At 38.1% G+C, this 27,977-nt stretch overlaps 2 protein-coding genes across 2 annotated transcripts; both read right to left on the bottom strand.

Annotated features, from left to right (window-relative positions):
- Positions 1-1,654: 1,654 nt before the first annotated feature.
- frs2a (fibroblast growth factor receptor substrate 2a) lies at positions 1,655-22,974 on the bottom strand. Its single transcript, XM_067427195.1, has 7 exons — positions 22,609-22,974; positions 6,626-6,735; positions 6,354-6,445; positions 5,223-5,409; positions 4,431-4,568; positions 4,191-4,354; positions 1,655-2,741 (listed from the first exon to the last, which is right to left on the bottom strand). The coding sequence occupies exons 3-7, from the start codon at positions 6,417-6,419 to the stop codon at positions 1,806-1,808; spliced, it is 1,491 nt and encodes a 496-aa protein (XP_067283296.1). The 5' UTR covers positions 6,420-6,445; positions 6,626-6,735; positions 22,609-22,974; the 3' UTR covers positions 1,655-1,805.
- A 1,716-nt stretch (positions 22,975-24,690) lies between these two features.
- yeats4 (YEATS domain containing 4) lies at positions 24,691-27,436 on the bottom strand. The gene is made up of 7 exons (XM_067427259.1): positions 27,209-27,436; positions 27,000-27,119; positions 26,825-26,891; positions 26,630-26,724; positions 25,365-25,454; positions 25,199-25,286; positions 24,691-25,061 (listed from the first exon to the last, which is right to left on the bottom strand). The coding sequence occupies exons 1-7, from the start codon at positions 27,257-27,259 to the stop codon at positions 24,892-24,894; spliced, it is 681 nt and encodes a 226-aa protein (XP_067283360.1). The 5' UTR covers positions 27,260-27,436; the 3' UTR covers positions 24,691-24,891.
- Positions 27,437-27,977: the final 541 nt, after the last annotated feature.

Here is a 27,977-nt window from a genome sequence, read left to right as displayed (position 1 = left end):
GTCTATCCTTGCGGAGCAGCGAAGCGTGTCTTTGGTCGACAGACGCGAGAGTACAGCTAAAAACACACACGCACACACTCTCGCGCTCTCATTTGGGATCACGCTAGCAGAAGGGCTGTGGAGTGGGAGCGAGTGTTTAAAGTGACTGCAGTGAACCATGTGATTCTAGAATACCGTAGCGAGCATCTTTTATTGCTCTCAAGTGCAAAATGAGTGACTCACATCGACAAAGTAACCACAAAAAAAGACGTATCTTGAACACTTGGATATTTTTGAAAAGGAGAGAAAAACATCACAGCATTGGTGAATGAGGTCTGGTAAAAGATTTAGTGTTTCCTCATCTGTACCTGTTTCAGACCTGCGTTCTTCCGCCACAGATCATCACAAAACAATAGAGTACGTATACTTAAACTGAGTGAATCTCACAAAACCTCACGCCCAGGTCATATTTCATCCCAAATCAAAAGAAATGTACATTTAGCATTACGAAAATTAAGGTTGTTTTACCAAACCATTTCAGAAGATATTCTGAAATGTGACATTATTTCCACGCACGTTTAGCTCATTATCAGCCAATAAAGTCTTACTCGGGTTTATGAGGAGGAGTGGGAGATCAACTCTAATTATACTTATTAATACTGTTTAAATTCTTCTAAAAAAAATAATAATAATCATTGGAATCAGCAGTTGGGGAAAAAATCTGAAAATCTTTAAACAACTTCATTGCCTATGATAACTCATAAAATGACTAAATTATGATTTGAACAACTTTAGAGTTCAATTAATGCTGGTTTTGACAAAAATTATAAACCTCTAAACCATTTATTCTGAGATATTACAATTTCTATTTGAATATAATTTAAAATGTGACTTTTTTCCTTTAATTGAAGCTGAATTTTCAGCATCTCTCCAGTCTTCAGTGTCACATGATCATTCAGAAATCATTCCAATAATTTGGTGCTTAATTATAACCATTTATCATCGCTCAAATATTAACAATGTTTTTTGCTATTATCAATGTTGAAAACTGCTTTTGATTTTGTTTCTTAAGCAGCAAATCAGCATCTTAGAATGATTTCTGAAGGATCATGTGACTCTGTAATGATGCTGAAAACTCAGCTTTGCATCACAGCAATTCATTTTAACATATTCACATTGAAAAAAGTTATTTTAAATTGCAATATTATATATATTAAAAAAGTACTGTATTTTTGATCAAATAAATGCTGCCTTACTTAGCATTAGAACATCATTAATGTGTATACACTGCAAAAAAGTGCTTTTCATACTTAGTATTTTTGTCTTGCTTTTAGTCCAAACATCTAAGAATTCTTACAACAAGAAGTATTTACTAGACAAGCAAAAGTAATTGTCTTGTTTTGTGAAAAAATAACAAAAAATTAAAAGAGTTTTTGCTTAAAATAAGCAAAATAATCTGCCAGTGGGGTAAGAAAAATAGTCTTAAAACAGCATTATTTTGCTTACCCCACTGGCAGATTATTTTACTTATTTTATGGAAAATCGCTCTTAAATTTGAGTTGATTTTTCCCAAAACAAGACAATAATTTTTACTTGTCTAGTAAATGTTTCTTTATGTAAGAATTTTTAGTGATTTTGAATAGAAACAAGACAAAAATACTAAGTAAGAAAAGCATTTTTTTGCAGTGTATTTGTGATTAAATGTGATTATTTATTTACTTCTTCAGATTTCTCAGTGAAATGTGACCTGACAGGTTTTCGTGAGATAAACTCATGCATTCTGTGAGGAGTAAACCGACTGGGTTGCTGGATCAGTGCTGGTCGGGTCACATGGGCAGGTCGGTGCTGTTGTGTCGAGTTTTCCTAGATGTGCCGTCATCCCGTGGCTGTGCTTTCTGCAGGCTGGACATGGCAGCTGTGCGCTCGATATCGATGACAGCGTACAGCTCTGTTCGGCGTGTGGGGGTGGGGGGTAGGGGTGTGGTGGGTGTTTTTGGGGTGTGAGGCCCACTGGAGTCCGACATTTTGTCCATCTCCACCTCAATGTAGTTGAGCTGCCGGAGGGGGTCGCCCACCCCGAGCCTTCGGACGTCAAAGCTGAAAACGGTGGGCTGAGTGCTGGAGCAGTGGAGTTTGTGCGCGCTGAGCGGCACCGTGACGTTCTCCGTGTTAACGTAGTTGTGTTGGGGATCGAGGGAATAGAAGCCGTTCAGAGAGGGCGACTTGAGATCGTCCTCATTGTTGGGTTTTCGTGTCTCCCAAACGGGCGGCAGCGCCGGCAGGTTCTCGTAGTTAAGCAGCGCAGTCCGCCGTTGGGCTGAGTTGTTGGCGTTGTGGGCGTCGGGAAGCGGCACAGGAGGTCTGATACGTCTCGCTCCAGAGCTGACAGGAGGTGCGACTCCATTTTGCTGCTCGTGGGGCGTCTCCTTGCGCTCGTCGCTATCATAACCGGTGTCACAGTCTGTCGCAGGAGTGCTCCCATTCACAGTCTTTGCAGGAGAAGTGGCGTTATCTGCACTAGAGCCGGCCACTCCTGCGTCCTCTTGCGGTCTCTCCTTGAGCAGCATCTGTCTCTGGACAGGCGTAGGGCCTAAAACAAACTTCACACCCTCTGACTCCAAAACCACGTGCGGCTCAATGTCATCGGCCGCTGTTGGGAGTGCACTCTCTGGATTGGACGTCCGGAGCTCCAGAGGGGCGTGGCCACTGCTACGACAGCGCCGTTCCTCTTGTAGACCCGTCGTGTTGACGTAAGTGTGCACCTGCACAGACAGTACATTCATTAGGAAAAGAAAAATATGAACTAGAGCTTTGATTTTTTCTCATAATGTTTTCTTATAAATGTGAGGAGTGCTTGTACGCACAAAACCAACTCCTAAAGTGCCATATATGTACGAACTGTTTTGGTACAGGGCTTTCTGTTCGGAGCCCATGTGTACCGAACGGTTCCAAATGCAATCGTTAACAGTCAAAAGTCAGCTTGTTTTAAGTGCCGAACATACTTCAATTCGAGTTCCCACATGAACATTTTAGGTATTCAGTCCATTTTATCATGAAATTCAAACAATAAATGCCCGTTTGACGCTCTTTAATGTGACGTGACTGATCGCTGTAAGTTAAAGGCGCGTCAGTTCAAGCGGCAGTGCACAAGTGAACGCGATTATCTCTTCCTAAAGATGAATTAATATCTTAAGGTATGTTGAGGATACATTACAACTTACGTATGTCGTGTAATTGCTCAATCGGTGTTTCACCCGCGGAAAGCGACAATTAATCAATTCAACAATATTCATCCAGGGCAAATGAAACGAGTGAGTGAGGAGAGGTGGGTTTGTGTGTACACTTGCTGACAGAGAGATGAGGGAGCGGGAAAGTGCAGCTGGTATCGTGTGTATTCTGCGGAAAATGAGTATTGGAAGTGTTTTAGATATTTCAGTATCAATATTTTTAACCCTTAAATGCATGAATGTTTCACCAAATATTCTTACATATTCGCATCATTAGCGACCCAGATATATTTAACATGGATAGATCGCTACCTGTCGCAATAATATATATAAACTCCTGATGTTAGAGTAACAATTACAGAAGAATAAAATAAAACATTTTGTTACCTTTTGGAGCTTTGAAGGGTTCAGTTTGAGCAGATGTTTTATACAATCATCATATGTACTCGTCAGAGCTTGTTTACCAGTACATTCAGCATCTCATACTCGCGACTTCACGATTATTCTCAAAACTAATCTTTAACGTCTTCAAAATCAATATTTTGATCACTTATTTATAGCTTCTTGAGCACATCCATCATCAAGTGACAGTGACACTAATATTTTATTGTGTTCAGTACTTGCTCTCTGCAGTAAATTCTTGAGCCATTTCAAGTTTGGCAGATAATAAATATTTTTTATATGTTTCGGATATGTTTTGTGTTCTGTCAGAGGTAACTATGAGTGAAACGTCACTTCATCATTGCATATCAGACATAGCCCCATTATGGAATAAAGGTGTATTCCACCCTATTTTGTCATTATGATTCATCATTGTGCAAAAAAAGAAAAGAAATGTTCTTGTTATATTGTTTAAAAAGGATTGATTAAGGAATACTAAGAAGGTTGATGTCTGACATTAAAAAATGAATGAGGAGGAGGGTAATGAATGCTAACGACCCGAGGTATGCATTTTAGGGTAGACACTACATTGCGTCTGCATACCGTTTCATCATTGAGCAGCAGTGGGTGTGTTGATTCCTCCCCTACTGATGGTAACCTCGTGCTGCCCACTGAAGGATGGCGACTCGAAGGGCGTGAGGACGCGTCACCAAAAGACGGGTAACGGCTGATTCCATTAGCTACTGTTGGGACCTGGTAACCTGGAGCTGTAGAGAGAGCGATCGAGGAGTTAGTAAGATAGTCCAATTTGAATATGAGGGCTAGAAGTGTGTCTCTTCTTACTGGTGGGAGTGTGTGGCGTCACTGGAATCTCAGGCTCCAGCACTGGTTCCTCCACAACACTGATGCTGTTGTTGTGCATGATGTCCTGCAGCATGTTAAAGATCTCCTCGGCTCGTGCACATTTGAATGCGAATATCCCTGAAGAGTGAAGAATGAATTTAGCAACACACATCAGTCATACAGTAAAAGCAGATCCAATGGAGAGAGACTAAGGTCGCATTTACACTCCAGGTCTTGATGCCCAATTCCGATTTTTTTACTATATTTGATTGGTTCTGCGTTCATATAGTTTTTTTCCCCCCTCATTAAAACCAAATGTGTTTATCAGTAATTTTATATCAAAAGCAGGGACATGTTTGTGTGCATTTTATTTTGTGATTTCACTGGAACGAAGAGTCTCCACAACAGGACTCTACAAAAGCAACACATTTCTGCTCCAGATCGCCTCTTATTTAACACAAACGAACAAAATCAATACTCTGCAAGTAAACTAGAGATGATTGATTTGTTACAGATATATCTATATCTCAAAATGTTTCAAAAAGTCACTTTTTTCAATGATGTATAACATGCATTGTCAGGGGAATATCCGATCTCTCAAGCGGATGCGCAAATGCATGTATCTGATTCATATCCGATTTATTTTCGCATATGAATGAGGCCTCAAATCAATCTGAGAATAACGGAATCCATATCATATCCGATCTGAGTCACATTGCAGGAAAAACATCAGAATTGGGCCACTTAAATTATGCAGTGTAAATGTGGACCAAGTTAGCTCATGAGTCTCACCTTGACCGGTTTGGCAGCGCCGTCCGCTCTCAAAGGAGAAGAGGTTGGAGTCGTAGCCATATCGACGCAGGCAGAGGTAGGGCCACTTAACGGCGTCTCGTTTGCGCGTGTGCAGAATGAGCTCTTCCTCCGTTAACTCCATCACGCCCGAGCCTAGCTCATTACCATCATCATCCACGTTTATAACCTATAAACACACACACACACACACCACCTTCAGCATCTGAACACTTCTAAACTGTAAGTCTTTTATTATAAAAAAGTAAATAAATGAAAGGCGTGTCACGATAATCTAATGTCATTACATATCACGCTACTGAATACGAAATTAATCCGATATTTAAAGACAAAGTAAAAGGTTTACAAATAAATGTACTGTTGATAAAAATGCGAAATTTGCTATTACATTGGGGTGGAAATATAGGAAATATATGCAATAAATGGCTTGGATTTGGTGCTGGTAACCCAATGCATATTCATGATTCTGAAGCTGAAAATATAGAATTATTTTAGATGAATATGATTGCACTTTGTCACTGACTAGATATGTTGAAAATATTGTAGACCACTTTTTACTGGAAACATAAGAAATTTGGCATTATCAGGACAAACAAATATCCCCCCATGGCAATATACATATTCAACATTATATATAGTATGTCATACTGAAACTAAAACTGCACATTGTTGCACTTTTTATTTCGATATATTGGGACATGATATATTGTTACACCCCATGAAATGAAAATGAAAGTTTAGGTTATCATTTTTAATCACTACCTAATTCCCATGTTATTTCACAGTTTTGGATTATTTTTAATTTTCCTACTTCATATTTTAGAACGACGAGTCTAAACTGTCCGAACTTTTGCCTGATAGTACATGCATATGGCATAGTAAGAAACTGGCATTAGTTAACACAGATGTTCTTCCACACACACGCAGAGGCATCTTGGATAAAGTAGGAACAGTGTCTGATCCTCTGAGAACACAAGAGCTGATTTAATTTCTTATTAGAGCATTTAATGATTTTGTTTGTAAGAAATATAAGACCTTAACCCTCTGTAACACATGGAATCTGTTCACTGCAGTACGTGTGTGACAGACTGACAGCTCAAGACCATTGCTCACCTTAAATTTGTTGTGATGGTTGTCAGGGATGATATCTTTATCGGGACAGCTACAACAGCTCCCCATGGCGCCTTTAACACACCATTTGACCCCTGCGCAAAAGAAAAGATGTGCAGAGAGACACATAAACACATTTCAGAAACATCACACAGTCTTGTGTTTGCAATGCTGTAGTTTATTAAGAGGTTGGTAAAGCCAAAACATCGATCTGTCCCATTTGTGTAGATGTGCATTTACTGTAATCCTCCAGCAGAGAGCGCTCCAATGCTCACCTACATCCAGCCATCAACAGTTCTGCTTGTCTCACCGACACACACTGCCGTCACAGCTCAACATCGCACTTCCAACATGCCTGCGTGCTTGAGGGAGAGAGATCAGCTTCCTGTGGAGGCAAAAACAGACAACAAACTTAGGAACTCACTTTGTTATCATGCATATTCTGTAATGTTCAGTGAATGAAGCACAGAGCCCTTCCTCCACGTCACTGGCATTGTTAAGCCCTACAGTCTTCAGAGATGCATATATATCAGATATTTCACTCTTTCTACTTTAAAATTTGACATCTAATTCAAAGTTGCTTGCAGTTTCTTTGTAATTGTGAAATTAATAATAATTCCTGAGTGAAAAATGTTTCAAATTAAATTAAACAATTTCACCAGTGTAGATGATTTAAAACAAGTGTAAGCCTGGGTTTTGACCCGAGTCCCACGGCCTGTTTATTATTCATGCACACACTTCATTTACATAAACATTGAGAAACACGTCCCAGATCATACCAGCTGTTTGTTTTCCTTCACATGTTCATCTGATTTGTTTTTTGTGTTATGCACTTGACCTTGCTGCTTTTTTGCCCCAGCTTTCTCTTTCTGCGATCAATAACATGCGTCTGGTTTAGTATCTTTCATCGTGGCATATCCTGCGAGTCTGTATTTCAGGGGTCATGCACCACAGCTACTTAATTAAGTGATATATGGATGTGTGTGAAACCCAACTGTGTAATTAAGCTCGTTTCAGGTTCAGGGATTCAACAGATGCATTTCTTGGGAGGCTTTTACTAAGGCGTGCTCTTGCATTCAAAAACTACTGGACTAAATGCAACAACATCTTTAAAAAAGGCCCTGTTTTAAATCTGATATTACGATGCATTTTGGTTGATTCGATCCCAAGTAGATGAGGGAGACATTCCCGTTTACACCTGGTGTTTTAACCCATCTCTTTTGTCCACTTTCAACCACTTCTGTCCTGATTTTTTAGAGGGAGGGGTAATGGGCAGGTAAATGTGTGGGCTTTTTCAGATCTTTCGCTGTAATGGATGAAATAAGCTTGTGCAATTTACATAATGAATAAGAAATCAGGAATGGTGCTTGGTACATTTTTTGTCTTCAAACAAAACTTAGGTCTTCAGTCGACAAAGTTTAAATCCTGTCTGGCTAGTGGGCTTCCCATAATGTTTACTCATTAGGCGGAGAGCAGACGGTCTTTTGTGGCTGTTCGCGAACGCATTCGACCACATGAACGTCTACACTACGAAAGCCATCCGGTCCAATGTGTTGTTGGCTAACTCTTGAAGTGATTGAAAGTGGACGATCAAAACATTTTAGACCCTGTTTACACCTGTATTTAGCATCACCCATTTATAATCGGATTGATGAAAACTGGTGTAAAAGGCCTAAAAAGCCTGATAACTTTAAACATTTAGTAAATACTTTACCCAAATCAATTTACAAAAGAGGAGCAAAAACAATCCGTCAAAGAGCGGACAACATGAATGATGAAAAGAATGCCCCAAAACTATAAGCATTTATAGCAAAGTTAATGTTGTGGCTCAATAAAAAAAAAGGCAATAGATGCTTTTATGTAAGAATTTGCAACATGACCTAAAGCTCAGTTCATTATCGCCACTCGTGAGGATGAAACGTGAATAATTCATGAGCTCCAGTAAAGCTCTGCTCTAGTTTACAGTTCATCTTCCTGCAGGAAACAAACCACTCGCTCACTCACATTATCACTCATTATACATGGTGCAATTGATTTAGAAAGCCAAACACACACACTAAAACTCTTACACTCGCTCAGGCTTCAAAAGTTAATCTTCTGAGTCTGGAACCTTGTTATACGTCACACCTCCTTTATGCAAAATTAACAGTCAGCACTGCAGTGCTCAGTATTTCTTCTATATTTAATGAGTGAAGTATGTAGGGCGTAGCGTGGCGGGAATTTAACCGACAAAACCCGGCACCAGCTCGAATGCGTCCCACCTGCCCAGGTATGTGGAGGTCATGTGACCACAGCACACGTACTCCTCACATTCCATCAGTTTAACGCTTAAGAAAACATTCAATGATTAGGCAAGTTTGCACAACTGCGAATGAGATTTAATAGTGTGTTAAATTATAACTGCACTCATCATGAGACCCACTGCAAACTTCAAGTCAAAACGCCTATGACAAACTCCCCAGAGCACACACCATCTCTGGCTCTCCGTACGAAACAGATTAGCAGCGGCACGTCGAGATTCAATCATTCCTACTGCATGTTTGGGCAATTATCACCCCACGTAATGAGGGAGGTCATGACTAGCCAGCAATACCCTGCTAAACCACGAGCATGAGTCAGCCTCAGAGCGAGTCATTACAGCACCAAGCTCAACTCACAAAGATCACATGACTAACATTTAAGAAGTCATTATCACTGCTCTACCTGGACGAGTCTCACAAGCCTACGGGTGTTTTCACACTTGAATCCTCTTTTTTTTTTTTACGAACTCAGACTCCTTTTAGTGGACCAAGAGGTGAACCAAGTGAAAAAGACCCCAGTTCTCTTAATGTTTAGTGTTCACACTGTCCCTAAAAATGGACTCAGATCCTTTTTAGGCCATTTAAATAGGAATCTTCGTGTTCATACTGTTGCTTTTCGAAACTTGTCCAGTTCAGTGTTTGATGGCTGACCCTATGGCCTCCAAAATTTATGTTGAATGTGCCAACCAAGATATTTGCCAACCACTAACTAAGATATTTCTTTGTAAAGATTATTATTATTTTGTAAAATTACATTGCTACAAATGAAATGATCTGTGAAATGAGCTTAACTCTAAGGGCCAGATTTACTAACAGCTTGCACCAGCACAAACCCTCTTTTGGCTTTTAAGAAAAAAATACTGTCAGGATTTACAAAAGACACGCAGTAATAAATTAGCGCTAAAAAGGCGTGTACAGGGTTATTTTTGCGTTTTACCTTATTGCATATGCATTTGTAGGAGTTTCCCTTTCAGGCGCAAAATTTATGAGAATATTTAAATGAATCACGTAAGGTGATTTACTAAGCTTGTCAATTTACTGATGTTTGTGTCATTAGTTACCGCCCAAGAAAAGCATGTCTTAAACCAGATGTTAATGGGTAGATTGCATTGGTCATTATGGAAATGATCTGGAAGAAATTAAATTAATGAGCAGACTGCATTTCTGTGCATGCGCTCATAAAACCGTATATCAAAAAACTTAAATTGCAAGGCGCCTAGCCACGTCTCTTTTACACCGTTTAAAAGCAGCTGAATTTACAGTAAACAAGTGTATGATGAATAGCCGATTTGTACCGATTTGAAAAATCACGAATGGAAAAATCAAATGAGGACTGATTTGTCTTTGCAATGGACTTTTTTTTGCAAACCATACTCAGACCACTTCCTGAGATGGTCTTAGTTCGGTTCGCTTTAAAGGAGTCTGAGATTGTTTGGAGTCTTTCACACATTGGCCAAAAATCATGTGAACTGCACTCAGACCCCTGAAAAGGACCAAGTGCCCTATCATACACCCAGCACAATACAAGTATTTTTTGCAAGTTTCAGCCCAACATAGTTATCATTTTCACGTCCAGCACTATGTTGTTTAATTAGCAAATGCATTTGCGCCCATTGTTGCACCCATGGGAGTCTGGTCTGAAAACACAGACTGTGGTCTGTGTGTTCAGGCGCATTTTTGGCACGTTTTCTATTTTGAGGAACTAAAAACGACTGCCATTGACCAACAAAACCTGCAAAAAAGTTAATAGTGCAGTATTTTTTGTTATTTAATGAGTCCGTTAGTAACATACACTCTGCTTATTAAACACACAGGGACACACAGCAGCACACAAACATTTTTAAATATTAAAAATAAAAGGATTCCTCTCTGGAGAAGTGTTCAGTCTTTTCGCAAGTTGCGCTATTGTAAATAGTAAATCCACCAAGGTGCAAGCACAACTGGCTTTTAAAGGGAATGGGAGATGATACTTTGATTGGTGTATTGCACGTTATGCCCAAAACACACCCAAGAGACAAGGTACAGCTCTTTTGGACCATGCGCCAGACATACCGACCATTTTCTCTGTCTGTAATCTAGTAAAAATGGATTCGGAAACGCCCTAATAGCACTTGCGCCGTACGCTTTAGACCATGTGCTTAGATTGTTAAAATAGGGCCCCAAGGGTGAAAACACCCTAAGACTGGTGTATATTTGATCAAATTGGTTGCATGTATGCTAATGTTGAGTTGATGATCATTTATTTTCTTTCTCATTGCATTTGTTTTAAACTGCAAGCACCACTCAACAAAAGCATGATTTCTTATGGTGTGAACCGATCATTTTGGGCGGCTGGAATTACGGTGCATCCCTTTCATAAATCATTTGGTTACAGTAAAGAATGCTTATCTATGTCAAGTCGAACTTTGATCATACTAAAAGCCTGAATCAATTATGACAAAATCATGCTGACCTAATTATTTGTAATTTGTAAGAGAGCAAGAAAAACAGGCATGTTTAGTGTGAGGGGCAAGGGGTCATGAGGCAATGCATACTACATACTGAGACCTCAGGGAAAGATGGACGACAAGTCAAACACTTTCACTGAAAACACAGGGGAGCCGCTGCGGGTAAAGATTGCACTCCTCTGACTTCATCACCCTCAAACACACACACACACACATACTCGTGGGCTGTGTGTGTGTGTGTGTTACAAACCATGCGATGACTGAAGCCACTGTGTCTCTCCCCCGCACAATGTTCACATTCCACAGGGCACAGGGTGTGGATACAGAGGTAGATTTTTTTCATACACAAAAATGCCTTTCTATCTCTCTCTCTTCATCTTCGGCTCACCCACTCCTCCTCTGCTGGTGCTGCAGAGGCTTGTCATACGGCGGCCAATCTGTGACTCACTGGATTTGCATTCTGGGAACGGTGTGGGGTCACTGGAGCACTGAAGTGTTATTCTGCATTCGTAAAGAATTCTAATAGTATAAACAGCGCGCTGGAAAGAATGAGTCAGGAGACGCTCTTAACTAGCACTTTAGAGCTCGTATTAACAGCCATTTGAAGCCATCACATGCAATTTGGTTCAGCATCTTGCCAATTTGCTTGTTACTTGCGGTCCATCACATAAATTGAAACGTACGACTCTGACAGGTAACTGAACTGTAGCATTACAATGTGTTCCATGACACCGACAGCGTCGTAAAATCCAGCGTAGCTGCATCTATTTATATCTGCTAAATAAATAAAAGGGCATTCAGAAGAAGCTATAAACAGCTATTCTGCTGAGAAAAGATGTTTTCTATCAGGTTTTAGTGTTCGTTCTGCATGTAAAGCTTGCTAGGCCTTTTGTAAAGTAAATGGTTGCCAGGGTGTTGCTATACAAATGTTTTTTTAGCATGTTTTGAGTCCATTTAACTGAGCTCCAATTAATCGGGATTTGATGGGAATTGCTGTGGTTTTATTAAACAAGTACATGGACTGTATGTTTCAGTGTTATTTTACATGCGAGCAGGTCAAGAGCGTCTCTGTTCACATTAAGTGCTGCTCCACACAAACTTTCCTAACTTTTAATGAGAAGCAATTATAAACTGGCTGTTGCGCAACAATAGAAAAGACTTGTCCAAAGTATACATCGGCCGTCCACGTTCGCGCACCATCCGTGTAATGTGATTTGCGTCGTTAGGAGGGTAAGCGGGCGTCTGCACACTTTGTCCGCGTGCAGCCTAATTTTTGAGATCCGACGCACGTGTTGAACTCAGCCATCCGTGCTCATCCGCGGTTGAGTATACTTTGAAAGCCGTGCGGACAAGACTACGCGAGACACGTCCGGACGCCGAATTGAAGTATACACAGTGCTTTACCGGCTCCCTGCTTTTTATCGCCAAAATAAAAGCTCTAAGGTTCAACATTTGAAAATGAATAAATTAAAACATCAGTATTAGTTTATTAGTAAAAATTATATTTAAGTATGAAATTTCACAGTTGTACTCTAACTTCTCGCCAATATAGAAAACCATCATATTTAAAATATGAATATATTCATATTTTACTTTGGCTTTATTTCAATTAACAAAAATGTTTTTTAGTAGTAGTTAGTTAACCGTGGTCCTACACCAAGCACAGATCTTAAATCACAAGTTTTGCAATTTTTGTGCAGGCTTAATTAAACGCTTTGGGTCTGAATTACATTTGGCAGATGCTTTTATTCAGCAAAGTGACTTTGCATTTAAGGTATACGTTTGATCAGGCCATGCATTGAAATGTTGGTGTTGCTAATGGCACGCTGTACAGTTAAAGCTACAGGAATGCATTAGCATGGTACAGGGATGTGCACTGTACATGCGCTGTGAGAATGATGGTGGAAAGTCATGAGTGGGGGATTAGCATGAACTAACCCCACACCTTTGAACACGGCATTCCAAGCCTGGGAAAAAACACGTGTCGATGCAGCGACCCTCCAGTAACTCCTTGCACAAAGCTACATTCTCCAGAGTCCCAACTCTGAAATAAAGATACACTCCCTCCCTTCACACTGGAATGTAAACACCATTTAACGTTGGGTTTCTTGGGCTTTCTGGTTTGGAAAAATAGGATACAGAAATGCATGCTTGCATTAAAGCGTCTATTCCCATGGGAGGGCTATAGATATGACAGACAGCTCGTCTCCAACTCGCAATGAATAAGCGCCACGGGCACACCCACTCATTAGGACAAAGATTTATTTCAACTTTAATGGCTCTGACAGCAAAACCGTCCAGACAGGCATCAGATGATGCTGACTGGAGGGGAAAGAGCTATAGCTCTCAATCCAAGAACAGGAGGATAAATCAGATCTATTGATCAGAGACTCATGATAGGCTTTTAGAAAAGAGGAGGGAATCCATTCTCCGCACCAGTGACCGTTATTAATCATCATTGGCATGGGTTTTATCAAGTGTATCTATTAAAAATTCAACTGTTTATTTAGAATAGAAATATCACCCATTAACCCTACTGTATTATATTTGAAGGCCTTTAAATTATGAAAACTTGAAGCATACAAATCTAATTAACTTTTTATTTTATCAATTAAAATGCCTTTTAGTTAGGGCTGAAAAGATTAGTCGACATTTCGACAAAGTCGACAATAAAAAATTTACGACAAATATCTTTGTTGTCGAGTAGTCGTTTGTTCTCACGTGACCTAATGTAAGGACCTACAATATCGCGATTTGACCGCTACTGCGCTGTAGCGCTAGGGTGTAAAGGGCATCGCACCAGACGCGAAGCTCAGCCTTGTGTCGCAGAGTTGTGTCGCAGAGTTGTGTCTCAGAGTTGTGTCTCAGAGTTGTGTCGCAGAGTTGTGTCGCAGAGTTGTGACGCAGAGTTGTGTCTCAGAGTTGTGTCGCAGAGTTGTGTCGCAGAGTTGTGTCGCAGAGTTGTGTCTCAGGGTTGTGTCTCAGGGTTGTGTCTCAGAGTTGTGTCTCAGAGTTGTGTCTCAGAGTTGTGTCTCAGAGTTGTGTCTCAGAGTTGTGTCGCAGAGTTGCGTCTCAGAGTTGCGTCTCAGAGTTGCGTCTCAGAGTTGCGTCTCAGAGTTGCGTCTCAGAGTTGCGTCTCAGAGTTGCGTCTCAGAGTTGCGTCTCATATAAATTATAAATTTATAATATAAATTTAATATAAAACTTTGAAATGGCACTCTGTGGCACGGAAGGATATTGAACAACTTCCTAGTCGCCGCAGACAGGCGCCGAATGCCGCCACCGGTGTGCGTACACTCATTGAAAATAATGTTTTCGAATTTTAACGATGTTGTGCGGCGCCGCACGGCGCTGAGCTTCGCGTCCGGTCTGCGTTCCCCTTAATGCAGCCCTTACAAAAACTATTGTGGTAGAAGAAAATAGCGCAAATTATGACAGAATGCAAATGAATCTGATTTAGCAAAGTAAGGGAAAGTTTCACAAAACTACGAACCAAGAATATTGTTGTGTGCAATACATACAAGGGGCAACTTGCTTTTAATGGGAGCACGACGTGCATTTTGTTTCATTAGCATGACGACTTACAAAAGGAGATAGGATCATTCATGTCAGTTACTGTTTTATACTGTTAATTAAAAGGTGAATGAGAATATGTCAGCTCAATTGTCATGTAAAAAAGATCATTTTTATACTTGTAATAATTGATTGCAGATTAATATTTTACCGTTCTTGTGTCCTAAAGTAAATATCTCGTTTTTCTGTTTCAGTTCTAAGTATTTCGCACAGAAATACTCACTCATACGTCCAACGCGTTTTTTGTTTGTTTTTGTTTTTTGGCCATAATTCGCATAAAAGTCAAATCTAACTGTGTAAATAAGTCAGAATGCATGAAATAGCATTATACCCCATAAGAAAAAATCACGTTAAAAATTGTTTGGTCCAATAAAATCTACTATATGCTGGTGTAAATTCATCTCTCACTTGGTAGAAGTCATCCAATTCGATTACATAATGGACATATTAGATGACATACCCTCAACAAGCATCAAGAAATGTATGCAACAAAAGATAATACAACCCCAAAACAACACTGAATATGTAAAATCTGAAACCAGCTGATCCATAAATCATCCAAGACTTTTTCCACAGTTAAAAAAATGATCTGCAATATTTAGGAGGAAACTGGAAATGATTTCTATCCTGAGACACAATATAGACGTCGCAATGCCCTAGTAAGCAATAGCATGATTGATTTTTGGGTGTCTGGAGGTCACAGTCCTCCAGGGGACTATTTGCATTATCAACAGTGATGCAGAAATGACAAGCTGTAATGAGTATTCACTAAACGGGCTCATTAGTTATGCTGGAAGTATGATCAGCCATATGTGTAAGAGCAGCTGCAATGAGTGTGTGGGACGGGTGGGAGGTAGAGAGCTCTCCAGTGAGTGTGTACACTAATATTGTGCTCTCCTGGCATACGAGATAGAGCGAGTTCTTCCTCTTACGGCTATGTCACCCCGGTAACCCAGCGCTCCCAGTATGGCCAGCTGGTGAACGCTGAGCGACTCGCACACTTCAAACGAGCGCCAGAGTTTACTTTACCTCCCACCAGAAACACAGAGGACGAGAGACACCATGTCAGAGCGGGGGAGGTATAATGGGAGATTTTTATTTTTTAACTCACACCAACTCTGGTGTGGAAAACACAGATATACATGGAATCGATTTTACCATGAGGCAGAAATAATATATTGGTCTTGCAATATCTGAGTATTACAATTAGCATGCATGCTTTACAATATATTCTTTACACTTTTTTTTATTTTAAACTACTTCCAGTCTCACAAAAACATTTCCAGGTCACCATTTACCCCAGAATCAAAATTTTACAAATGTATTGTATTGTCCACAAAAGAAACCTAATTAAGGTCAGGACCTTTTTTTAAAATTAATATTTCACCCCAAATCCATACGAAATAAATAAGTTAGATTTTGCATGATTAAAGAAAGTATTGACTTTTTTTGCAATGTGATATTATTTTCCTCAAATTTTAGTTAAACCCATTTTTAATTGGTTATTATTAATATTCATTTGTGAATTGCAGTAAAGTGAATATGAGAATACTATCATGAAATTAATGTCACAATGCAACAAAAAAAAAAAACGAACAAAAAACAATTCTCATTATTGGAATATGACCTAGGCCTGTCATGGTTATAAATAATTGCGAATAATTGTTCATTTCACTTGTAGTGTAAGCTTTTTTCTTGGCATTGTATTTGAATTGATAATGAATAGGCCCGTTGATTTAATTAATGCTGTGAATATTCATAATATTTGTGTAATTACTTTATGATATAATGTAACTGGCAAAACATGGATTGAAATTTAAACTGCACAATGATTGTGGTCGGACATCTCAAATAATCGTGATTTGATTGAATAATGACAGATTAATCAATGTGACAGGCCTAACTAGGCAGGATCTTGAAAGCTTTTGCTAGTTTTATAAATGGTGTAACAATATCGAATTCAGGCTGCCAGTAAAGGGCTATGATGAAAACGAGGAGCCTCCAGTGAAACTATGAAATAGTGGCTATTAGCTCTTCACATAGCAAACAAGCTTAAGCTCGTGTGGGAGGCGCAAGATCAGAAAGAGAGCGGCCGACCTCGCTGCATGATCCTTCTCCAGAGAGGACAAGAGAAGGGGGAGGGAGGGGGAGAGAGATAAGGAAAGTCCATCTGAAATACAGAAATCAAGCACAGGTCAGTGCAGTTACTGAGGTCGCAGAGACTGTCCACTGACCTGTCAGGAGCGAGGCTGAAGGCCCTGTTACAACTCATGGTGAAGGGTTTTTTCATTCTTCACTTTGGGATGAAAAGAAGAAGCAGCGTTATACTGTTAGCAAACATCCCAACGTTGAGACCGGAGTTAAATTAATATGTGCTGCACGCTTTCCTGTCAACAACAAAATAATCACACAACAAAAAAGACAGCAGAAAACGGTAGTTAAGAAAGCATTATGGCGATGTGGTGTTTGAACAAGCTCTGCAGTTCGGCACTCAAGTAAAGTCACTTCACGTTTATAGTTATTGTTTAAAAGCAAGTAGCTTTACAGTATCAAAAATCAGAAACCAGTGTCAGTGTCTTTTACGCGCAGACGTCTGACCCGGAGAAGATTTCCAATTTACATTAGGCGGCGTCTCAGAGCAACGCCTTCCTATTACATAATCCCCACAGACCAATGATAGTTCGACCAGCCTGAGCTAATTTTTCCAGAAAGTTCGCTTTGGCAAGCATTTTAACTCAAACCAATGGCGTTTTGACCTTATTTTGTTCGGAATGACATCACAACAGTTCGTTCTTCAATTTCGCTTGACGTATATTGGAGCTAGGGCTGGGCGAGATGGCCCAAAAAAATTATCACAATATAATTTTCCATATCAATCGATAAAGATAAATATCACAATAAATGTAAAATCTTTATTTCTTTAAAGCTCCACTGTGTGATATTTTCCCCCATCTAGCGGTGAAAAGGTATGACCATCCAGTGAATATTAGTTTCTGTTCCCCTCAATTCTGATTTCGTTTTAACTCCTACGGTGGCCGATTTAGTCCAAGATTAACATGGCAATCCCCCTCTTCACATTCGACACGGTGCCATCGAGTGTTAAAACGTGAAAGGCGAAGCTTGAATTTACGGGTATGTCCCTCTTTGGCTAATGTACTTTCAAGATGGAGGGGCAACATGGCGACCAGCAATCGAACCCCTCACCCGTATGTATTTTCAATGGCATATTATAAACTTACGAGAATACTTTATTACTTATACATTACAATATACATTAATGAGCAAATATATTTTTGAAAGAACTAAGTGTTTTTAGCTAAGAATAAACTAACAAAGTTACACAGTGTAGCTTTAAAGTTTAAAGGTATATTTTTTGCTCCTGAGTGAAAGATGTAGAAAACAGACAGTTAACTATGGTTTTAAACTATCCTTTGTTGTCAAAATATGACAAACACTTCCCAAACAGGTGGACAATTTATTACTACTGAGGTAGATTTATTTATTAAAATCTTAACTGTGGTCAGCATTATTTTACTCTACACTATATCAATAATATCATTATATACACTTAATTGTGTAAATAGTAAAACACTAAAAATGCAAACGGGCATTTTGAGTCCCCCCTCTCTTGCCTCACAGTGGATTGGTCCACCGTGCATCTCTCACGCGCACACACACACACACACAGACACACACACACACACACACACACATACACACACACACACACACACCTCACCGACAGTGGCCTGTCGCGAGAGGAGGGAGAGAGCAAAGTTCAGTTGTGAAGCTCCAGCAAGGGCTGTCTATTTTATTCATTTTAAATAAAAATCTCTATCAAAATCTCTTTTGAAAAAGGCGATGCGGAGTCATCAATACATCAACAAAGACAAACAATTATGATAGCGATGTAAAAGTTTGATGTTTTAGTGATTATAACTTACTCAATTACTTGCTCAATTTGGTAAAGTTAGCTTGTTGTAAGTCAACCACTACAGCTAACAATGTAATAAGCCTGTGCGTGAATGCAGTTAATGTAGATTTACCGCTGTGTTGGGCTCAATGTTATATGGAAGAACTTCAAAGAAGCACGATAATTTAATTATTATATTCTGTGTGGTGAACCTATGATAAGCAGTCCACGCACGTTGCTCTGTTTTATGTCGGATGGGATCGCCAAAATATCTCCAAACCACTGAAGTTGAGTGAACTAACTTGTCAACGATATCTGTGTCCTCCGAGCTGGTCATGAGAGCTGAGTTTTCTTCACTATTGCTAATTTTTCTCGCTCCACTTCACTCCGATCCCCCAAGCCTGTCAGCCACTGACTGTAAACAGCAGCGCGTGCAGCACTCAGAAGCCCGGTCTGCAATATGCATGCGCAGCATTACACATAGCGCATAAGCATTATATCGAGAATTTATCGTTATCGCAATTTTATCGTTAAATTATATCCAGCCCTAATTGGAGCCTTTAAAGGGATAGTTTAAAGAAAAATTTGAATTACCCCATGATTAGATTTACTCACCCTTAAGCCATCATAGGTGTATATGACTTTCTTCTTTCATACGAATACAATCAGAGTTATATTTAAAAAAAGCTTTATAATGGGAGTGAAATTACATTTTGAAGCCCAGAAAAGTGCTTCCAATCAATAATAAAATTAATCCACATGGCTCCGGGAGTTAATAAAGGCCTTCTGAAGTGAAGTGATCTGTTTGTGAGATAGAAATATCCATATTTAACACGTTATAAACTAAAATAGCTAGCTTCCAACAGATGGCCAAATGCATTGATTTTACGGCAAAAGAGAACGCATTGACCCAACGCATGATATACTGACGAACGCAGAAGTGCAGAGGATAAAGCAAAACAAAACACTGACCACGAATTAGAAGTCAAAATAGAGAATTTTTAAAGAGAAATGTCGGAGGTTTGCCCAGCTCTATTAGTTTGAACCACTTACGTTACTCCTTCAACGTGTCTTTTGTTGTAAGTCAACTTTCTTGCCTACGCTGTCTGCCCGGAAGCTAGTTACTTTACTTTAAATTATAAAGTTTTAAATATGGACCTTTTTCTTACACAAACACATCGCTTTGCTTCAGAAGGCCTTTATTAACCCCCTGGAGCCTTGTGGAGTACATTAATGATGGATGGGATGCACTTTTTGGGTTTAAAAAATGTTGTTTTTCATTCATGCTATTATAAAGCTTGGAAGACTGAGGACATTTTTTAATATATCTCCAATTGTGTTCGTCTGAAAGATGAAAGTCATACCGCTAGGATGGCTTGAGGGTGACTAAATCATGGGGTAATTTTCCTTTTTTGGGTGAACTATCCTTTTAAAGCTAACACTCTGTAATCTCTAAAAGGGATGGTTCACCCTAAAAATAATTTACTCCAAATAATTATGACTTTATGACTTTTCTCCTGCAGAACATGAAAACAATACGTTCTCCTGTAGAGCTGCTTTATAGCTGAATCAAATTTGTTTAATAATTGACACATTTTTCAACATGACACTGTTATGAAACTGAACTGAATCAACACTGAGATGAAAGTTGAAGCTATTGCGTTTTTAGAGCTGTTTTACATCAGGATTTGTTTCATATTTGATGAAGTTTGCATTATTGATTCTGTTGTTATTACTGTGAAGCTGCTTTGAAACTATCTTAATAAATAAAAGGTGATCTAAACGTTGGGAATGTTGAATGTGGAAGAACGTTTTGGTCCAAACAACAGAGGAACAAAATTTACTTTGTACAGACAACCCCAACACACACACACACACACACACACACACACACACACACACACACACACACACACACACACACACACACACACACACACACACTTCAAAATGTTCCACAGAATAAATAAAGTAAATGGTGTCAGCAATAAAACATTTCTAGACAAGTTAGTATGTTATTTTTTCTCATTAATGTATACATTTTATATTATTGTCGGGTTAAAAACTCTTAAAAGAAGCTCAGCTGTTTATGTGCTCCTCCAAACTTTATTCAAACTGAAGGCTAAACGCTCTCGTCTATCATGTCATTGAGCGGTTCTGATGATGATTCAGCTCAATTCTTCCCAACATGGCTATTATGATAGAAGAATGAAAGAAAAACTGCTGAGCTGCTCTGAGTGTTTTCATAAGAGCAGCAAAGCTATTTCACTGAAAAGAACCGGACGGCCTTCACAACTTTTGCGCCATTATCTGCAATTCAACACAGCCTCGAAATCAACACATTTCACAATACAGAGAAAAAAAACGTTCTGCCATTAAAAAGGATTAGCAGATGATAAGACATGCCAAGAGAGCCACAACACACTACATGTGAATATTATAGAAAACTATCACTGAGAACTGCTTTAAACCTACTTGCTTAAAAAGAATGCACACCCAACCCAATATCAATACAAAGTTAATGTGTTCAAAGCATCTTTTCCCTGCTAGGAGTACATGACGCAGAAGTGCGTCAGAGAAAACATCAAATGCAATAATGGGATACCATAAAGGCAGTGCTGCTGAGTCACTGGGCAAACAGGAGAAACACAGTCATCAGCACACACACACATTTCAGGGAGCGTGTGTATTTGACATGTCTTTGCGGGGCCCTGCATTTTGGCATCCATCAGCACGAGGCAGCGTTAGTGACTTTTACCACAGCTTTATCCTATGGGTGGTGATGCTCTCGTTCGTCACACCCAAAGGTCCTTCACTTAAGAGCAATCCCAACCGTGTGCCATGACTCCAGGTGTGGTGACCTAGAATCCACCGCACCCATTAATATGTCCTCCAACTGAGCTCATGCCATCACCAGGCCAGTGATTTAGAGTTATGAACTATGAAGCAAACCATACCTACATTTGCATGGGCCAAATGTATCTCTAAATAACCTACCAGACAAATGAAAACCTATGTGCATGTGTGCAATAGGGTCCATGCTCCTGAATCCGTTTAACATTTAATCACAGAAAAAGTGAAGGACACAACTGCTGCATCACTGCTGACCGCTGCTTTCCCAGAAACGACACATTGCCAGGCTGCAAGCGAGGTTCTTGGAAACACACAGGAGCTCTGAGGATCAATGCTGCTGATGGACTGTTATGAATCACACCATGTTAGTTATGATACAAGCTGTATGTATGGATTTGTGAACTGCATATAAGTATTCAATGTGTTGTTTACATTTCACTACATGGGAAAACATCAGAAATGTTGCATAGCTTAAGCTAAAATGTGATAAAGCATGCAAATAGAGTTAAATATGAATGGAGGGACTCATAAAGGAGTGTCACTTATCATTATCATTATGTTTATTAATTAATAATCATCCACATGATGACCCTCTGAAAGTCAAACTAGTGAATCATGTGTTTATTTAAAAGGCTGAAAAAACAAAAAAGGTAACTTTAAGATAATTAAGTATGAATAACTACCATGTATGTGCGGTATGATGGTGACCCAACCCACCAGACCTGAAACTATTTGCCATAAAAATGGCAATGTTAAATGCATATTAAAAGTTACAATGATTTGTTATATAAACACAATATAAGTGCATCATAACTTAATCAGGATAACTTTTACTGGCGAAATCGTGTTTATTGTGCTTGTTTGAATTAAGCACATCATATTTGTAAGCTTTTATCGGGATGTTTTGATAAACTCCAGTTTAACTGAACCCACACACACTTACATCAAAGATGTTTGAACACACCAATGTCATACTTTATTAGACCAGAGCTAAAACAAGTTTTAAACTCCACCAAAATGACAAACCAAACACATCATAAATCCCTAAGTCTTAGCTGGTTTGTATTATATAATAGTTTGTGAAGCTACTATGCTAATTACGTAGCCAGCTAACAACTAATCACAGCAGAACAGATTTTATTTATAAAAATATAAGGTAAACGTGTACTTACTATAGTCATATCTCCACTGGCTGAGTTTAATAAGTGGTTAATTGTGTAGATAATCGTAGTAATTGAGTGTTTTCCAGTCAAATGTGTAAAATCTCTTCACGGGACTCATCGCCCGAATCAAACTCCCTCACAGACACCAAAAACAGCGAAACTTTCCACCATGTCCTGCCATCCGGAAACGGGGGGCAAACAAAAAGAAAAAGCTTAGAAATGTTATTCCGATACTGATTTTGAGGTCTAGCCGTCTTCACGGTGTATTTCTATGTAAATAAATGCGATATTTTCGTTGAGCAGCAGCAGAAAGTGAAGGCGCTCGCGCAGACTCAATGTGAGCTCGCGACGCTCCGCTCTCACTCTCATCAGGCCCGAGAGAGAGAGAGAGAGAGAGAGAGAGAGAGAGAGAGAGAGAGAGAGAGAGAGAGAGAGAGAGAGAGAGAGAGAGAGAGAGAGAGAGAGAGAGAGAGAGAGAGAGAGAGAGAGAGAGAGAGAGAGAGAGAGAGAGAGAGAGAGAGAGAGAGAGAGAGAGAGAGAGAGAGAGAGAGAGAGAGAGAGAGAGGAGTCTGCCCCATTATTACTGCATCCGGGTCGTATGTGCATGAAACACTAATTATTGAAAACACAAAAAAACTCATGAGGAAGGCTTCCCAGACAACCATTTCTAAACATTAAAGCCAAATAAATAGTTTTAGCTTTGTAAAGGTATAGCCTGAAATAGTCTATATGGTATTTAAAAAAAGAAAACTTGTGATATTATGTGTGCTACACTATATACAAGTCTTCTCCAGAATATTTTACCCTTAATATAATCAACTTATTGTATTAATGTGGTGGTCAAATCTCAGAATACTTTAAAAAGTGGTTGTCCTTTGCTGTATGGTCGTGCTTTAGCAGCCTCTAGTGGAAGTACAAGCATTTAAAAGTTTTTTTGGTAACACTTTACAATACCAGTGCACTAATATCCAGTAATTCATGCACAGATAATCGTGAGTCAATGTATGCCTCGTTATTGATAATTACTGCATCATTAACAAATGAAGAATATGTATGATTAATAGATTAAATAATATATGAATTGTTATTACTGAAATGTCATCATGTATTAATTCCCTAATAACATTATATTAACTAATAATGTAAATTCATATATGATTTACCATAATGGTCAAAGCTATGTACTTCAACTTCCAGTTGTCTGCTTTAATTAATCATTAGCTAACGATTTGCACAGATATCATTATGTTATGACTTTACTTGTTGAGGCACATGACTGTTAACTAATTGTTAAGTAATGTTGTTTTGAATGAATTTTGCATTAGTTAACAGTCATGTGCCTCAACAAATAAAATCATAACATAATGATACCTTTGCAAATCGTTAGCTACTGATTTAAGCGGACAACTGGAGGTTGAAATGCATGGCTTTGAGCCATTAATTTACACTATTAGTTAATATAATGTTATTATTATGTTATTAACACATTGACACATTTAACTAATAACAATTTAATGATTATTTAATCTATTAATCATATATAATGTTCATTAGTTGCTGATTCAGTAATCATTAATAAATGGTGTAGTTCTTCATGAGTCATACATTAACTGTGCATTAGTTAAGCGTGAATTAATGCATAGTGCAGTGCACCCATAAAGTGTTACCCTTTTCCTCCCTCTTTTAAACATCTTATTATGGGCTGCCTCTGAAAACTCATACTTCCCTATATGAGTTTTCACATAGTCCCTGTATTCGCCATGATCACGTGACCAATCGGCATCAGTTTTGTTGCTTTACTTCCATTCACAAATCCTCTCCCGTGGCCTCATGGGATACTTAAGTGTCCATCGTATGCACACTTCAGAAGTAGTAGCTCATCCATTAACTTTTTACACTTTTAACAGTACTGTGCATTTTGGACCATAGACCGTAAGATTTGGTCATATTTCTTTCGTCACATACTGCTGTTTGCTTACTATATAGTAGAGAAGTTCAAGTATGTAATTCGGATGCAGATGAGGTTCTTTTCAGCTGCTTTAAACAATGTTCATTTTTAAAATGCACTATTGAAATATAATTGAGAATATATTATTTATCTGTAAAAAAATTTATTCATACAAAAAAAGTCAGTGAGAACTACAAAGATCATGTATTGCCACACATTTAACTGGACAAGAAAATACAACAACAGCTGTTCATTACTAGACATACTGTCAAACTGAAGCAGAAAACTGAATCGATCAGTCCCACGAAAGCCCACAGCGCTGAAGGCTGACGAGTGCTTCGTCCTCAGTGCTCTTTCATCTGGTCGTCCTCCTCCAGTCTGCGGATCTCTCCCTTCAGGAAGTTGATGTTTTCTCTGGAGGCTTTCAGTCGCTCCTTCAGCTCGGTGATCTCCAGGCTGGTCTTCTTCTTTGCCGCTTCCACTTTTTCTCGCGTTCGTATTTCCAGCTCTGCGACTGCAACACGGAACGCTGAATGTTTAGTTTGAAGTGCTGTCATTTTATTTACATAAGGTATGCCGTCTAATTTACAGTATGTTCAGGATGTTCACACATCCACATGGCGGAGCTGTAAAGGTAAGTGAAGCACTCACACTCAGTCTCGTGTTTGTAAGCACCTAACGTCAGCTGTCTGGTGGTGTTCAGAAGCTGCTGCATCATGGCTGTGGGATCTTGAAAGATCTGCAAAAACACATTTTAGGCTTTATGATTGTATCCATACTATAATGTCATGCTGTGCTGTTCTGATCACATTCGCACCATCTCATCGTAGAACTCGGACACAACAGTCTTCTTTGGCATGGCACTGGAGTCTGACTGGAACAGCTTCAGCAGATGATACAGGGTGACCTGAAGACAGAAACACCACAACATCAAACCTTTGCTTTTTCTTTTCATTAATCCAAAGGTACACTAATGCAGGGGGGCATAAGGGAGTGACAGGGGGTCCGTAGAAATGTTTAAAGAAAAACTGTGTACATTTTACAGTGTCCCTGTTACACATTTTAAATGTAGTTACTATAGTAAGTAACTACATTTATGCATGGATACATGCAACTAACCCTAAACCAACCCTAACCCTAAATATATAGTAAGTACATGTAGTACTTAATTGTATAATTACACTGTAACAAGGACAACTTATATTAATAATAAAAATAAGATTAACTAATGAACTAAAAAGTAAATAAAGTTAGATTAAAATAAATAAACATTTTAAAAATGTAGATATGATTGATTAAAATAAAGTAAATACAATTTAATTTAAATAAAAAATATTTAGTTGATTTAAATATATGCAAAAAATAAATATAGATTTGATTGATTAAAATAAGTAAATACAATTTGATTTAAATAAAAACATTGATTAAAATAATAAATAAAAATGTATTTAAATCATTGAATAACATTATTTTATTCAATTATTTAAATCAAATTAAAAAATTAGATTTACTTACTTATTAAGTAAATTAAATTGTATTTAAATAAAACTATTTTTATTTAAATAATATTATTTTATTTAAATATGTGCAAAAATAAATAAATAATGATTTGATTTGATTGATTAAAATAAGTAAATATATTTGAATAATAATAAATACAATAATAAAATGTTAATTAAATATTTTATTCAATTGTTTATTTAAATAAAACTTAATTGTATGTACTTATTTTATTTAAAAAATTGATTAAAATATATAAAACTGATTTTTTTTGTGATTGAAATAAAAACAATCAAATAATAAAAAAAAGGTTTAATTCAATAATTAATTTAAATCAAAATTAAAAATTGTATGTACTTATGTATTAAAGTCCTCATGAAATCAAAATAGATCTTATTTACTTTGTTAGCACATATTAGGCCTACACATTTTTAAAATATTAATTATTCACAGTATTAATGGGGATCCTTTTCATAGTTTAGGAAGGGCGTCCCATCATGAAGATGATCATATTTGGGGGTCCGTGGAAAAATCCCTGCACTAACGTACACATAGAGAAAAAAGCCATATAATGCCGTTTACCGGTCTCTCATTTGGATCGATGAAGAAGATCTTTATGATGATCTCAAACTCTCCCCATCCAGTCTCTGTAATCTCATACGGAGGCTTTGTAACCACTGAATGAAAATAAGAGTGTTTGATCAGCTATGCATGTTAATTAAGACATGAAATATTGATTTTGTATTATAATACTGTAAGATCAACTGAATAGCACACCTCTTAAAGGATTCCCATAACTTTCGTGCAGTTTGAACTGTATTTTTTTGACATAGGCAGACATATCCTAGGAATATTAAGAGGAAAATAAAGAAAAAACACTTTGTTAATGAAGTTTACCATTCATATACAGCACCTGAAATGCCTACAAATAGATATAACGTTAAGTGTCAACCTCATTTCTGTAGGGCTTCACGTAAACTGTCCACTGATGTGTGTGACCATCGTCTTCTCTTTTCTTGCCAAAATATCGTGCAACGTTTCCAAACACGATGGGTTTCACGATAGTCACTCCCTGAGAATAAAGCCATTATGGTAAATAAATACACAAATCACCTGTTATTGTAAATAAACACAAATGGTATCAGCATTAGCTTCACCTACCTTCACCCGTCCCCCCGAATCTGGACCAAATTCAGCCATCCTCTTAAACATAGTACACAGAGAGGAAAGTGTTTATTCGTATTGGCTTCTATGATATAAGCACATTTATGAACAGAACTGAATTACTGTATCGAACTGCCATTAAGCACAATATATCTATATGCTCTTCTATGGGGAAAAAAGCCTCTGTATATAGCGCTCTTTTGATTTCGTCTACAACAAGAACACGTTTTCAGACGAAATTTCAAATTAAGAGTCCCATCAAATGTTTAGTGTGAGTGACTTTTTAGTTTACTATTCTGACTTTTTCCCTTCGCTGTTCCGTGCTTACGAGTCTGAGGGGAGAAAATCAGTATTGCGAGAAAAAAAGTCAGAATTGTTAGTTTATATATCGATATTCTGACTTGTTCGAGAATTAAAAAAATAAATAAAAATACTATAGTATATTATAGTAAAATTATTCTAGTAAAAACTATAAAATACAATATATTTTTGTTAGAATGTTTTTTAATGTAAAATACAATATATTACTTTTGTCAGAATGCTTTTTAATGTAATATCATAATTGTATCTCATTAACTCACTGGTATAAAATAATGATTTAAAAAAACGTTTCAATAATGGTTTGACTGGGAAAGGGCAGATGAACAACATTTAAAGGGAATATAATCAATTAATTTTTAAATGACTAATGGTAAATGTATACACTAAGGACCACAACTACACAGACATGAAAGTGAATAGCAACAGCAAAAGACCATTAGGGTTA

This window comes from Pseudorasbora parva, chromosome 20 (genome assembly GCF_024679245.1).
Source record: "Pseudorasbora parva isolate DD20220531a chromosome 20, ASM2467924v1, whole genome shotgun sequence".
Classification (NCBI taxonomy): domain Eukaryota; kingdom Metazoa; phylum Chordata; class Actinopteri; order Cypriniformes; family Gobionidae; genus Pseudorasbora; species Pseudorasbora parva.
Note: the sequence above shows the minus strand (reverse complement) of the source record. Positions and strands in the feature narration are given on the sequence as shown.

Excerpts from the sequence above, each read along its gene's own strand:
- frs2a (XM_067427195.1), bottom strand. The coding sequence starts at position 6,419 with ATGGGGAGCTGTTGTAGCTGTCCCGATAAAGATATCATCCCTGACAAC. Across the intron at positions 5,410-6,353 it reads ACCATCACAACAAATTTAAG|GTTATAAACGTGGATGATGA; the intron begins GTGAGCAATGGT and ends GTGTGTTTATAG. Across the intron at positions 4,355-4,430 it reads GACGCCACACACTCCCACCA|CTCCAGGTTACCAGGTCCCA; the intron begins GTAAGAAGAGAC and ends CTCTCTCTACAG.
- yeats4 (XM_067427259.1), bottom strand. The coding sequence starts at position 27,259 with ATGTTTAAGAGGATGGCTGAATTTGGTCCAGATTCGGGGGGACGGGTG. Across the intron at positions 26,892-26,999 it reads TGAAGCCCTACAGAAATGAG|GATATGTCTGCCTATGTCAA; the intron begins GTTGACACTTAA and ends TAATATTCCTAG. Across the intron at positions 26,725-26,824 it reads TTATGGGAATCCTTTAAGAG|TGGTTACAAAGCCTCCGTAT; the intron begins GTGTGCTATTCA and ends ATTTTCATTCAG.